General features: G+C 45.3%; 1 protein-coding gene across 2 annotated transcripts in view; it reads left to right on the top strand.

Moving 5' to 3' along the window:
* The first annotated feature begins 791 nt into the window (after nucleotides 1-791).
* The window catches only part of LOC118985255 (aldehyde oxidase 2), an 80,144-nt gene continuing 65,952 nt past the window's right edge, over nucleotides 792-14,983 (top strand). Inside the window, exons 1-8 of one of the 2 annotated variants that reach the window (XM_037043661.1) lie at nucleotides 792-999; nucleotides 3,389-3,446; nucleotides 5,361-5,457; nucleotides 6,778-6,886; nucleotides 8,283-8,409; nucleotides 10,231-10,292; nucleotides 11,534-11,617; nucleotides 14,443-14,523. In XM_037043661.1, coding sequence (XP_036899556.1) covers nucleotides 946-999; nucleotides 3,389-3,446; nucleotides 5,361-5,457; nucleotides 6,778-6,886; nucleotides 8,283-8,409; nucleotides 10,231-10,292; nucleotides 11,534-11,617; nucleotides 14,443-14,523 — 672 coding nt within the window. In that variant the 5' untranslated portion in view covers nucleotides 792-945. Of the gene's footprint in view, nucleotides 1,000-3,388; nucleotides 3,447-5,360; nucleotides 5,458-5,591; nucleotides 5,673-6,777; nucleotides 6,887-8,282; nucleotides 8,410-10,230; nucleotides 10,293-11,533; nucleotides 11,618-14,442; nucleotides 14,524-14,983 lie in introns of those variants that run through there. The other variant, XM_037043662.1, reaches the window with a different exon arrangement.

Here is a 14,983-nt window from a genome sequence, read left to right as displayed (position 1 = left end):
CCTGCATCACCCATATGTGAGGCCAAGTCCTGGGCATTGCTTTAGCCAAAAAAATAAGAATTAGTTGATTTTATCTACAGATATCTAACTAGAGCTATTCAGCAAAATCAAAACTGGTATTTTTCTTTTACCAGACTATGCGCTCGAAGGTGTTGGGTTTTTCTTACTTTTTTTTATATTGCATTTTTGTCTATTACCATTTACCACTGACAAGTGTTTTAATCCAGGAGATCTCTTGACTTTAGATCCCACTTTGCCACTTACTTTCTGCATGGTCCGGAGCTGCACGGGTCTTATCTGTGAGAGCCTCTTTATTTATCTGTGAAGTGGTTGCCTTGACTAGATCACTATTTTCCAGCAGACCAGTCCTGCGGGTGGGAGGAAGTGGGAGGGGTATACAGGGGCTGGGTGGATGCGACATCCCACACCTCCACGTTAGGGCACGGACTGGAATCGGCTGTATGATGACCCTCGAGGATATATTTCTGCAACTAGAGTCAGCTAAGAGTTGGGAAAAGTGGGAGGTCCAACTTCAGCTCTCCCTGAGAAGAAGGAAATCCACCCAGGATATATCGCTGGGGCTGAAAAGGTGTGCAAAGTGGTTTTAAGCTTAAACGGCTGTTACGGTTTTCACGCTGAGGCCCTCCGACTTCAGAGAAAGTGAGTGGAGGAAAAGATGCGGCTCCTGCACGGAGCGAGCTTTGAAGCCAGGGTAGGCGGGTGGTAGAGTGACGGTTGAGAGGCGGGGCCACACGGGATCCCCAGATTAAAGAGGCCAGAGAGCCGAGGAGTCTCCGCCTCCTGCCAAGCTCTGCAGGACTGCAGCTTCCACCTGTTGGAGGGATTTTAGTGCTTGGATTTAAATCCTTCGTGCCCAGTTCCGCGGCTGGTGCAGAAGCACATTTCCACTTAGAGTTGTAAAGCGACACCTATTTTACAGCTGCAATGCCTGACCAGTCGAGATTGGATGAGTTGGTTTTCTTTGTGAATGGGAGGAAGGTGAGTGTTGGGTATTTGAGATAGCAGAAGACTACTAGCTTGGGGGGATCCTTTGTGGCCCATTTGGGTGGGAACCCCTCCAGTCAGGGACAGGAAGCCAGGGATTGGGCAACCATACTAAGCTGGTCTGTTCTCCACTCAGCCAGGCTCAGCCTCTGGGAAGTGGGGAGGCAGTACAGCCCTGAGGTTAACTCGTTAGTTGCATATGCTGGTTCCAATCCAGCTCTGTTATTTACTGTATAAACTTATGTAAATTACTGCTCTTCTCTGAGCCTCAGAGTGCCCATCCTCAGAACTGACTTTCTACAGCGATTGTCAAGATTAAAAGAGAGATGCTTCTTCACGGACCGAGAATCCCCTCAATGCCTGTAACTCACTCAGCATTGAGCTGGAAGCACTTTACCTAGTAGCATAGCTTAAGCTTCACACTCAAAAGGAGAAGAAAGAGAGCTTTCTCTATTTTTTCTATTTATCTCTTTATTTCTGTTTCTTCATTGCACAGAATTGGTTGAAATGTAATTGCAGTCAGTTTTGAGCCCCCTCTTTCCCTGGGCTGTGAAAACAGGGAAACTTTTCCTAAGTTCCAGAAGGAAGCTCTATGACAAGGAGGGGGGCTCTCCCCTTGTCAGCTTCCCAGGTGTCCTCCCCTCCAGTCCACACAGGCCACGAGTTAAGCCTCAGTGCCCTTTGCCAGAACCCATCCTTTTCTGAGTCCCTATCTTTGTCTTAAAAGCATTTTTAAGGTTTATTTATTCATTTCTAGAGAGGGGAAGGGAGGGACAAAAAGAGGGAGAGAAACATCAGTGTGTGAGAGAAACATCTCAATAGGTTGCCTCTCGCCACCAACCAGGGACCTGGCTCGTAACCCAGACATGTACCCTGGCTGGGACTTGAACTGATGACCTTTTGGTTCACAGGCCAGCACTCAACCCACTGAGCCGCACTAGCCAGCCCAGTCTGTCTCTTAATGGAACCATGCTGTAGCTCCCAAAGCAGGTGGCTTCTCTGGGGTCTCACTACCTATCCTCCATGGCCCCACACACCTAACTGGGACTTGGTCATGTTCACCTGGTGCTCACCCCACGGCTTGGCTCAAGAAAGGACATAGAACACAGAAGCTCTAAATTCTCATCATTTTCTTCTAACTATCTTGTATCAAGTCTCTGCAGCCAGCAATCACTGTACATTTGTCCAAAAATATCACTCATGAGCTGAGTCCTTATTCATCTGCTTTACTGCCCTAGACCTCCGAGGCTCCTTCCCTCATTTTCTGTTCCACATCCTCTGTGAAGTGGATGCAACTAGAATAGGGAATAACTTAAGAGCTGGAGAAAATTTAAGTGTATGCGGTGGGGGTGGGAGTCAGCTACATAATGAAAATATTACCCAACTACACTCTCAGTAAATGTTTTTAAAGAACCTGGGACAGGAGTAAAGGCTGGTGAGGAGGGCTTCTCTTTTCGTTGGTTAGAAGCTCCCTAGAGATCCAGAAAGCAGTTGAATTTCAACATCTCAACTTGGAAGCCCCTTCCTGCACTTTTAAAAATTATTTGAAGTCACACTAGTTCACATTTCTCTTCTGGGTAGAAGAGAAGAACCAAACATGATGAATTGTATCTTCCTTTCCTCAGATACAAGAGAACTGCCGGAGGGGTTTGCAGGACACCCCGAGGCAAAGTCGAAGGAAATATCACCAAATAAGCAGAGGGGACAGGAGTACCAAACAAGGTTCTTCTGTGGCTTATTGTAAATCCCCCACTTTTTCAGGTGAGGGAGGGAGAAAGTCTAGTGTTCCACCAAAGCCACCCTAGGGTCCTGAGCTGGGACAACAGGGTCCGCCATCAGCCACTCTGCCACGCTGGCACCTCCAGGGTGACAGCAACTCGCTCTACCTGCCTTTTCTGCCACCAGCTCCTAGGATCCCTGACGTTGTCATGTGTACTCCCTGCTGGAGATGTCTCAGAGACACCAGCATAGAAACTCTTCCTATCCAGCTTTCTTCCTTCCAGGACCCTTCATTAAACACACACTCACATGCACAGCATCCAAGTCTCCCCCAGTGTGAACTATTTCAAGGGGACGAAAGACTAGGCTGGAAGATCCAGGGAAGTAGTGGAGCAAACCCAAAGGACACAGCTTCCTGGGCAGCTTTACATAACCGTGGTTTCCAGCTCTCGCCACATCGAAGAGCATAGTGGCCACACTTGTCAGGGCGTCTCCGACTCTGTGTGTGTCAAGGTTGTTTGCCCTCAGATCACAGAAAAGCAGGGGCAGTTGGAATCAAGCCCAATATTATACCCCAACCCCTAAATCAAGCAGGCCACGATAGATATTCCACTGCGTCACCAATCCAGTCCTCGTGATAATCCCTTTTGTGTTTTCAACACAGGTGCTAGAGAGGAATGCGGACCCGGAAGTCACCCTGCTGACCTTCCTGCGAAAGAACTGCACCCTTTCCATCAAGTCTCAGCCATGCCTATGTTTTCCCAGGCCTAATGGGATTATGAGAATCAAACTCTCCATCCCTAAACAGTCAGCACCCCTGGCCCTTGCTCTGTCTTTGCAATTGGCAGTGGTTTTAAGGATATTAAGTTAACTGGGCTCTTTACAGAGGATCAAGTTTCTCCAGAGTTTCTTATATCTTGATTTCGAAACAGTGAAACAGAAGCTAAGCTCTTTACTTCAGCATTAATTAACCCTGTAAGGGCCTTCCATACCCCTGGAGGGCGGAGGGCGCTTATGTAAGGGAGGGTTGTGTTTCCTGTCCCCTGTCCTGGGAAAAAACAAAAACAAAAACAAATTTTCCAGATTTAGGAACAGCATACATCAGAGAAAAAGATCGCCTTTTCCTACATCTGTTTCCTTACAGCAGATTGCCTCCCACCATTTTATATTCTGAAATTTAAATCTTCATCCCGGCAAACATATTTTGATTGATAAATCTAATGGATCGCCCAGGGAAGACCAAAAAAAGAAAGACAGAATTACAAATCGAGGGAATCAGCCCCTCAATAAGCATTGGTTAAAAGCCATGGTTTTTTAATTAGTTGTCAATGTTTGAAAATAAGAAAATCTCATACATATTTTTAAGAAACAAGATTTTTAGCTTCTCATAAAAGATGGGAAGATAGTCATTCCTCTGTGACTAGAGTTTTGCTTAGAGGTGAGTAGGGACTGTCCCCAGCCCCCTTGTGCAGGGTGCAGAGTGGGCTCTCCTGCTCCCGCCAGCCCACTCCACTTGTTCGCATAACCTCTCTGATAATTTAAGATTACGACTTAGTTTAAACAAATAAGCCCTATGACTTAGAAAAGTCTTCCTAGCCAGTCTAGTTGATTACATCCAATCCTCTAAATTCTGTGGAAATGCACCACAATTCGAGAGAAGGTGGAATAAAGAGGTGGAGCAGAGCCTGAGCCTAGAGCTGGAATCGACCCCGTACCAAGCAGAAGCAGAGGGATGCTCAAGGTGGTCTGTGAAAATAGGATGGGAGTTTTCTCCCAAGGCTCACTCACTTGCATTCAAATGCATTACAAATTACTGGGCGAAACTAGCAACACAGAGAAGTGCTAAAAACAAATTCTCTTCCAACTGTGTAATTAGAACCAAGAAATAATGAAATAATCCATTATCCTATGAGATACTAATGGAAAGCACGTGAAGACAAAGTAGGTACTATTTGGTTGGCCAAAGAGTTCATTTGGTTTTTCCCATAAGATGGCTCTAGTAGTGCTTAGTTTGTCTTGAACTTCATTTGAAACAATTTTGTTAGATTGTATTGTGACAGCTATCATATCAGCATGCATTGCTTAAAAACTTACCAAAATTGGTGAATTTTGTGTAGCCATTTTAATATTCAAGATGGAAGAAAATACTAAACACTTTCAGCATATTATGCTTTATTATGTCAAGAAAGGTAAAAATGCAACTGAAATGCAAAAAAGATTTGTGCAATGTATGGAGAAGATGCTGTGACTGATCAAACTTGTCATAAGCGGTTTACAAAGTTTTGTGCTAGAGATTTCTCAGTAAGTGGTGGGTGTTCCACAGTCAGTGGACCAGTAGAAGTTGATAGCAATCAAATCAAGACATTAATTAAGTTGGCCTTTTTGGCCAACCCAATACTCTTTCCTCTTTGCGAGTGAGAAAACAGCAAGGAGAAATTAATACAATTAGTGTCACACAGCTACTAGGTATGGAGTGGCCTGTACTGAGACCTGGAGGCAATGACTTCTCAGACCCGCACCCCAAAACACACACACCCCCAAAGAAGACTTTCCTCACTAGCAACACCCTAGGGGGGCAGCTGTAATGGAGGCCACACGTCCACGTTGGCATCTTTTCCTTGACCACCTCCTTCCAGTAGGCCTCACGGGAACCAAGGACGGCTGCGGAAGAGGAGGCTGTGGTGCCTGTACTGTGATGGTGTCTAAGTGTGACCCTGTGTCCAAGGAGATAAGGTATCCTCCCCAAGAAACCCAAAGGCCAGAAGAGGGCTTTNGCAACACCCTAGGGGGGCAGCTGTAATGGAGGCCACACGTCCACGTTGGCATCTTTTCCTTGACCACCTCCTTCCAGTAGGCCTCATGGGAACCAAGGACGGCTGCGGAAGAGGAGGCTGTGGTGCCTGTACTGTGATGGTGTCTAAGTGTGACCCTGTGTCCAAGGAGATAAGGTATCCTCCCCAAGAAACCCAAGGGCCAGAAGAGGGCTTTGATGTTTTGCCAGGCTTGTATTCTCATCTCACAATTTAAAAAGTTCCCTCTAAAAATCTGATAAAAATTATGACCTCTCCACTCAGACAATGCATTAAATTAATTATGTTTTGCACACAGTTTCAGGGAGATCATGGACCTCCCAAGCCCCATATATGCATTGCAAGTTCAGAAACCCCAATTTAGGACAAGCACTAATTTTACAGATGAGAAAGCTGAGTCTCAACAGTACCTAGTGACTTGTTCAAGGTCATACAGCTAGGAAGTCATAGGATAAGGACTCAAAACCCCATGTTTTGGCTGACATTAATGCCCTTCATACTGTTGGGCTAGAACAACCTTGCAGGACCCGGGCCATACTTCCCTCTGTAAATTAAGGACCAGATTCCAGGACTTGGGCTGCTTTCAAATCCACTGGACCCCCCCAAATCAAGAAATGGCCTCAGAACACAAGCCATCCAACACTGTTCAGTGACCTTACATAGGGAGTTTAAAATTAAGAAGCAAAAAAATTCACTTCTTCCCTGGCTGGTGTAGCTCAGTGGATTGAGTGCAGGCCTGCGAACCACACGATCGAGGTTTGATTCCCAGTCAGGGCACCTGCCTGGGTTGCAGGCCAGTTCCCATGAGAGGCAACCATACATTGATGTTTCTCTCCTTCTCTCCTTCTCTTCCTCTCTGAAAAAATAAATAAAATCTTTAAAAAATTCACTTCTGTGGGTAAAAGCCATGGGTGTGCCTTTTGCCTGGTAGGAGTCAATGTCCTAATGGATACCTGTTGGGGTCCAACCCTACTTCTGGTGACACAACTCCGTTCCCATTAAGTCCAGACCCAGGTAGTCTGTTCTGGGCTTACAAAGTGTTTCTGGAGTTCAGAATGTCCCTGAGGATCCCCACTTTTCCAGATAGCACAGAGTCAGCAGAGGGGACCCTTCCTCCCTGCCCTGCCTCCAGTTCCCCTCTCCCAGGCTGCATGTCCTAGGCCTGGGGGGCTTCCTGCTGCCCTTCTTGCTTCCCAGGTTCCCCATGAGGTGGGACTGTGTTATTCCCCTTGATCTTCCTTAGGCACTTCTCTATCGCTGCATGCCTGGTGCCCATCTGCTCTCTGTACGGAGCTGCTGTCACCACTGTGGAAGGTGTGGGAAGCATCAAAACCAAGCTGCACCCCGTGCAGGTAAGAGCGCATGTTGACTCTCACCTCTTCACTTTATCTTTCTAATGGATGCTGAACTGACTTGTGCTTCTTAGGGCTTCTAAGTTGTGGTCAGGTTAGTAGAATCTTTGGCTGCATATCAATCAAGAGAATAATATCTGTTATGTAATTAAAAGAAAGCTGGAAATCCGCCCACATTTTCTTAATGATCATCTTTTTTTCTTACTTTGTCTATTTGAATGTTAAATAGGATTATCAAAACATTGATGAATACCTATTGGACTATGATATGGAATAACTAAACAAAATAAACATCTCTGAAGCTAACAGAATAAAATTCAGGATTATTCCCTGTGGCCTGCAGGTCTTGGGAATAAAACCGGAAATGAGGATGCCTGCACCAGAGCACAAGCACAGTCCTTTCTCCAAAGCTTAACTCGAAACCGGAACACAGAGACTGGTTGTAGGAGTGCTGTGGCATGCATTGGTAGAAAACAGTGATTCCTCTGTCATTGTCACAGGGATCTGGGGAGTCATAGGTCCAGATCCACCAACACCACAGGTCCTTCCAGGCAGCAGGAGCCTAGGTTTGACCACATGGAAATCGATTCCAAGGAGGTCAGCCAACACTAAGGACCCAACGGAGTTCATAGAGTCTTGGAGAAGGTCAGAGAGTATGTTTACAGCAAGGGTGATAAACCTGACTCCTAGAATAATTCTACATTACACTGTGAAATCCAGCACAGGACTTCCCAAATGTTCATGTGCCTAAGAATCAGCAGGAAGTTCTTTAAAATGCAGATTCTGAGTCAGAAGGTTTGGAGCAGAGGCTTGAGGCCCCGCATTCCTACCAGCTCCCAGGTGGAACCAATACCCTTGGCCCACGGACTACATTCTAAATAGCAAAATCTAGAACACAGACCAAAATCTTGGAGCTTTGAAACTAGAGTTCCTTTTGAGCCAACACAAAAGAATTTAAATAAATAACTGTGCGGTCAGCAGTAGATAACCTCCAAGTTAATCGGAAAGAGATGACCCTATGGTCAGAACTAAGCTGGTCAAGAAGGAAAGATGTTGAAGAAAATGGTCTTTAAAACCTACCCACGATTTCCTTATAATTACTGATTTCTGGGGAATTCTTCTTACTCTGGGAGGGAGGTTGGATGCTGCTAATTCCCAATTAGAAGGATCTTGACATTTGAGCTTGAGAATTGATTATAATGATAGAAAATGGCTTCTGAGCAACTTTTCCAGGAGCAGAGTAGGGAAGGGGACACTGGCCATCTTTGATCCAGGGGAGGAGGGCACAATTTAGGGAATGAGTTCCACCCTGACCAGGGAAATGTGGATGTGTACCCTGGGGAGAGGAGGTGGCAGCCGGAAGGCAGGGCCTGTGACCACGTATGTGTGCTTCCAGGAGAGGATCGCCAAGAGCCACGGCACCCAGTGCGGGTTCTGCACCCCCGGGATGGTGATGTCCATGTACACGCTGCTCAGGAACCACCCGCAGCCCTCAGAGGAGCAGCTCATGGAAGCCCTGGGGGGTAGGTTTGGCATAGGGAATACTCACCACCCCCAAGGTCAGGTGGGAAGCGTGCCTCAGACTGCTTCACCCAACCCACAGTGTCGCCCCACCCCCACTCAGGGAGCGCGTCGGTTGTTTCTAAAGTAGCTACCATTCACCCAGGAGAGAAGAAGAGCATTTGCTGAAGCGACCTGCACAGAACTAACAGTGCACGTGAACCATGCCCCCATCTTGACACCCCACTTCTCTATCCAGTGACTTATGTGGCTGCCTCCATTAGGGGTGTCATAACCAAGAACCACAAACTGGGTGGGTCAAAACAACAGGATGTATTCTCCCACAGTTCTGGAGGCCAGGAGTCTGAAATCAAGTCTGAAGGATCTGGAGGATCCTTCCTTGCCTCTTCCCAGGTTCTGTTGGTTGAGAGTCACCCTCACTTACAGATTCATCCTCTGTCACTCCACCTCCTTATGGCTACCTACCCTGTGTGCCAGTGTCCAAATTTCCTTCTTACAAGGGCACCAGCCACTGGATCGGGACACACTCTACTCCAGTATGACCTCAATTTAACATGGGTGCATCCGCAGAGACCCTATTTCCAAATAAGGTCACATGTACAAATTTCAGAGGTTAGGACCCCAACACATCTTTTGAGGGGACACAATTCAACTCATCACCGCTCTTCACACATCAACAGGATCCTTTAAATCTGGAATGGGTTTAAGTGATTAAAGAGTTCATAAGCATATCCCTTTTGCAGGATTAATAAACATCATTTTCAAGGGTCAATAATTTCTAAACTAGTCCTGTGTTCGACACACAAATTCTTAGACTGAGGCCTAAGCTCAGTCTAAGAATTCGACACTCTCCTAATGTGCCAGATGCTAGTGGACTTCTTTTACTCTCTCTGCTCCATTGCAGGAAATCAAATCAAGTCATCTAAAGTCTCCACCTTCCTTAGGTCTTTCCACAGCTCCTCCCCCCTCACATGTGGCCAAGCCTACCCTCTTTCACCAGGCGTTCAGAGAAGTCCAAGTAGACTCACTAATTCATGCTTCCTCCTCTGCTACATGGCTCTCTGCTGGCCAGTCTCCTTGAAATCCCTAGTTTCTCTGCACATCTTCTCTTCTGCACCTTTGCTCAAGCTGCTTTGTGAATCCTGAATGTCCCTCCCCTGCTCTCCACCAACCCATTGCTTTCTCGTCCTTCAAGCCTGGGCATCTTCGTGAAGGCTTCCCGAATGAATTCTATTCCACACTGACCCTCCTCCACCCCCATCCCTACGTCTTCATCCTTGGAAACCCGAGGTTCTCAAACTTCACCATGCAATGGAATCGCCCATAACCTCTTAAATTCCGATTCCTGAGCCCATCCCTGAATGTTCTGATTCAGGAGCATTTTTAACAAACACCCCCAGGAAATTCTGATGTAGTGACCTAAAAGCCACTGGGGAGCCCTACTAACAGCCTGTCCAAAGCATGATTCTTTGCTCATGTAGTGCCTTAGAAATGGCCTGTCTTTTTTGGCCTGTGTTTGAAGATCCCTATATCTTTCATAGTGTCTGAGATATAGTTGTTGTCAATAGATACATGTTGAATGAATGAATAAATTAACAGATGCATGCCAGCCAAATCACCAAACAGACTATGGTCTTCTTTAGGACAAAGAATAAAACTGGAATTGAGGTGGTGAAAAAGATAATATTCTAAGGAGAGAAAAAAAGGATTGAATGGTCTGGCAGATATGTAAATACTCTAAGAAATACCTGGGCCTATTTTACCTTTCAAAAGAAACCGGTTAAAATAAAGCCTACTGATAGTCATGCTCCTTATTTTACTAGGTAATCTATGCCGCTGCACAGGGTATCGGCCGATCCTCGACGGTGGGAAGACCTTCTGCACGGTGAGTAGGTGACTGGGAACGCCTTACGGAGCAAGAGTGGCAGCCGGAGACATTTGGGCAGGAAGAGAGAACTGGAGGGTCTGGAAGTACTTTGCTAGATACTTAGAAAAAATTATTGAAGAAAGAGGATACAAGGAGAGAGTTAGGAGTAATTGGGAGATGAAAGAGCCAGCAAATGGAAACCTGTTTTAAACCTGCTTCATTGATTGTCCATTTATTCCCAGTGAGTGCCATGCAGATCCCAAATCTGCGGTAGCCTAAATGGTTTTCTTTTTCTTTTTTTATGTTTTTAAATTTTTTTGCCTTTCTTTTGCTATTTTAAGTTCCTTATATACCTGGCTGGTGTAGCTCAGTGGATTGAGCTTGGGCCTGCGAACCAAGAGATCGCTGTTCGATTCCCCATCAGGGCACATGCCTGGGTTGCAGGCCAGTTCCCAGCAGGGGCCAGTTCTCAGCAGGGGATGCACAAGAAGCAACCATCAACCATACATTGAAAAAAAAAGTTCCTCATATAAATGTTAACATTCATTGTTGTTGAGTCTTATATATGGTAAAGAATTGACAAATAGTCACTGCCCTGAAAAGCATCTTAGTGATTAATTTTACCTAAGAAAAAATTCAGAGATGTACACGAAGTTGTATGAGTAATAAACAGAAATGTATATTACAATGTGATTTATAGTTAAAAACATTGGATAAAACCTAAGTATACATCAATAGCAAATTTTACATGTATATATCCAGAAGATGGATTATTATGCAATAAGCAAAATTATATTTTAAAGATGCTTTATAATATGGAAAAAAGGTTCCCAATGTAAATGAACAAGTAGGCAAATAAATAAACAAAACAATAGGCAAATGAACAAAAGGCAAAATAAAAAGTGTATTGTATTATAAACATAGCACAAATATTTACTATGTACAAATATTGCCAGTGGATAGGGTACTGATAGTTTATTTCTTTTGTGCCTCTCTACAATATATTCTACATTATTGCTTTACACTATAATTAAATATTTTCTATATGTTATATGTCATAAGTTTTATATAAACTATATGTATCATTTTACTTTAACAACAAAGAAGAAAGATCTTGTGATGTTCCCTATTCCAACAGAAACCACTAAAAGTGATGAAAAATGTCATCTCGTTTAAATTGCCAAATTACCTCTCAAGGCACACACCCATTCACATATAAAAACAAAAGTTTTTCATCTCAGGGCATTTCGCCTTCCTAGGAATCAAACAGCTGTCAACAGAAAGGAACAGGAAACTGCTGCTGGGATCAGGGAGAAGATTCCTCGTGTGGCAGGAATAGTGACGTAAGTCCCGTTATTTGTTTTGTCCTCTCCCTGAGAGTACTGCTTGGTGCCAGCCCAGTGTTGACACTGACCTTGTCATCCTCTGCTTCACTTTAACAAATGTCCAAAGTGTCTGCACGAACAAAGCACTTTTCATTCGGGAAGTGGCTCAGGTGGTGACTCGAAGCCCAGGCTCCGACCTTTCTCTGGGTTCTCTGGAAGCCTGAAGCAGCAGAACAAAATCCGGCTCAAATGAGAGAGAAAAGACCTACCACGGCACCAATGAGCCTGCCCTCAGTGGAGAAGGGCTTCTGTGCCTGCCCCACTCCTGCAGAGCTGTGCTGGGTCACTGTGTCTGCCTGTTCGCACTGCAGCCTCGGAAAGGCTGAGGAGCCTGTCCAAAGTTACGTGGTCAGTTCGTGCCCCCACACGAACTTAACCTGAAACTTTCCAGTCCCCAGTTTGGCCCTCTCAGAGACACCAGTTCTCAAAATAAGACCCACTGCCAGGTTTTTAAATGACTTATTGGAGAAGCTGGAATTCAGGATAAATAGAGTTGGCTCCCTACAGATGAGGAAATCCAAAGGAATAGAGTTGGCTTTAGAGGAAACTGAGCGGTCATCTCCCTCCTGAATCTCTTCCTGTTCTCAGACCTTCCTTGGTCCCCTTCTTGGCCTCCCACTGCCACTATATTGTGGGTCTGAAGAAGGCCTGGACGAGCAGAAGGACATTGGGCCACGTGCTCACGACCATTTCGCAGAGAAGCAATGCCTTGGAGGGGTCAGTGCATTCGAAAGTCTGACTGGTCCATGCTGTGGCCTTGGTTATTCAATCTGGGCGATGATTGGGCTCTAGCAAGCACCTGACTTTCTTTGACTAAGCTCAAAAGAACATATGAGGGAGGACCTCCCGAAACACGGAATTTGTTTGTAAAAAATTGTGTTATTTATTCTTACATGTTTAAACTTCAGTCACCTTCTCCATTGGATGCAATACACCTCTAGAGACTTTTTTCCCTCACTCTCAATAGTTTTTGAACTCATCTATTTTGATGCCTGTTAGGGCTTCTGCTGTTTTTATTTGTTTGTTTCACCTCTTCCACATCAGCAAAATGTTTCCCTCTGAGGAGTTTTTTTATTCGGGGAAACAAAAAAAGTCACTCAGGGTGAGATCGAGTGAACAGGGAGGGTGGGACATAGGATCATGCCATTTTCGGTCAAAAACTGCTGAACACTCAGCCCGGTGCAGGCAGGTGAGCTTATAATCACCCTTCATGAAACAGGCAAAACTCATTGAAAGATTCTTCAAAAAAATTTTGATGCCAAACACAGCCTCTCACAACATTGCCAGCTGGTACACCGATACAGATGGGTTCCTAGAACACTCCCTTAGTGGGGGCTCACCTCCAGAAGATAACTCCAGTTTGGGGGGTCCCTACCTCATATATGCCCTGATATTTCTTCACAAAGAGAAACACAAATCTAAAGCAGCTCTTATGGCCACTGAGCCACAGGGCCTTCCCCTATAGAAAAACAATACACAGAAGGCCGTGATTTGAGGAAGTGAGCATGGACGCAGAGCAGTTGAATTATCTTAAGGGTAACCCTCTAGAAGACCCCTCTCTCCACCAGGGTAGGCCTGAGGTCTGCCCCTAGACACCCCCTTCTCTTTCAGCCACAAAAATATCTTCCACTGACCAACTGCCACACCTGGGCCCAGCACCTGTCAAGGGGAACTTTTAATTCCTCATTAGGTTTGTTTTACGTTTTCATTCTCAGACACGATCTCATTTCTAGGTTTTAGAAATACACACATTATTATTCCCAGTGCTGCCTACACTTCCAGTTCCAAGTAACACAAAAACTGATCACTCGGGTAACAGCCTGTCATGCCTCAATCTGGGGTTCTACTAAGAATCTTTACAAGGCACAATTGCAAGTTTGCTTTCTAGATTCTGAGAAAGCCTCAGACAGAGAGTGAAAGATCGGGAGTGTTGGATAAATGTCAGGCCACTTTACCTGTCATAATTACCCTTCAAAATAGACATCATTTCCACTTACCCTTTAAAAGGTTAAGTACCTTTCCATAGGAAGGGCTGGGGGCGTGGCAGAGCTGAGAGTGAACCCAGATCTGCCTGCCCCCAACTTCTCCCCTTGCTCCACCCTGCGACAGACACCTCCTGCCCTGCTCCCAGAGTGCCCTCTCAACCTCCCCGACCTCTGCAGGGATGTTTTCTGGGAATAAACGTTGAATTCAGACAAGATTACAGTTGAGGCAACTTTTCACTGATCTTTAGTTTTCTAATCATCAAAATGGAGATGATAAGGTGCTTTCTTTGTGTAGTTGTTGGGAGAATTAAATAAATTACTGGTACCTATAAAGCACCTGGAAAACAAGCACTCCATGAATACTAACTCTCGCTATTAAAGTTGGTGGGGGACGTTTACACATGGGCACACTATGTTTAGAGTCATTTTTACTTAAGCTACAGGTCTTTTCAGAGCTTCTAGCCTTTGGAAGCCTGGCTCTACAGATGAGAGGATAGCGGTTCGAATTCCAAGCTTATACGACCTCTGATAGTTCTCAGGGACTCTGCTAGTGTTCTATCAGGGACTGTTTGAAGTATCTTATGAAATACCTTTTTCTTCCGTAGTATATTAGTGGCAAATCAATACTTCTCTTACAATAAAAGGCTTCCTTAAACCAATTTGGTTGGAACTATTTCTCTGTACAAGGAGAGTAGGAGAGTTATTACTATGTCCACTTTACCTAATTAATGTAAATAATTGTGACACTGATTCCAGCTGAGCTGTGCTGATGGGCCATCTTCTCTGCCCTTTACGCAGATTGCCACAGGGTTATTTACAAAAGGCGAGTTCCAGCCCTTGGACCCTACCCAGGAACTCATATTTCCCCCAGAACTCTTGGTAAGATGAACTGGGTGTTTTACGTGCTTGTTAAAATATCACTGGTTATAGACTCAGTTTCTAAACCACCCTTTCCGTCCTGTGTTGCGGAAATGTTTGATCAGATTAGTGTGCTTGTCCTTGCTCTGCTCATTAAGGCCTGGCCAATGCTGGACACGTTCCCCACAGTCTCAGTGAGGCTGTTTGTTAAACGACATCATCCTTACCCTCATCATTGCCACTGAGCACGTGTCCCTATTGACTGTCCCAAGCCATACAGCTTTGCTCAACTTCTAACTCGGTCTTTCTGGCCACTCCAGTATAGCAACCCTAAGGGGCACTTCCAGCCTCACGCCCCATCCCACCCCCATTCCTCACCCTTCTCTCTATCGGCGTTTCTGTCTTTCATCTCATCATCCAATGGTCCCATTCTATAAAAGGACTAAGTCTGAATGGGGTTCTGATGTATTTACGCAGGCAT

Source organism: Sturnira hondurensis, unplaced genomic scaffold (genome assembly GCF_014824575.4).
Source record: "Sturnira hondurensis isolate 20B ecotype Veracruz unplaced genomic scaffold, ASM1482457v3 Scaffold0004136, whole genome shotgun sequence".
Taxonomy (NCBI): Eukaryota; Metazoa; Chordata; class Mammalia; order Chiroptera; family Phyllostomidae; genus Sturnira; species Sturnira hondurensis.
This window is presented reverse-complemented; position numbering and strand designations above follow the sequence as displayed.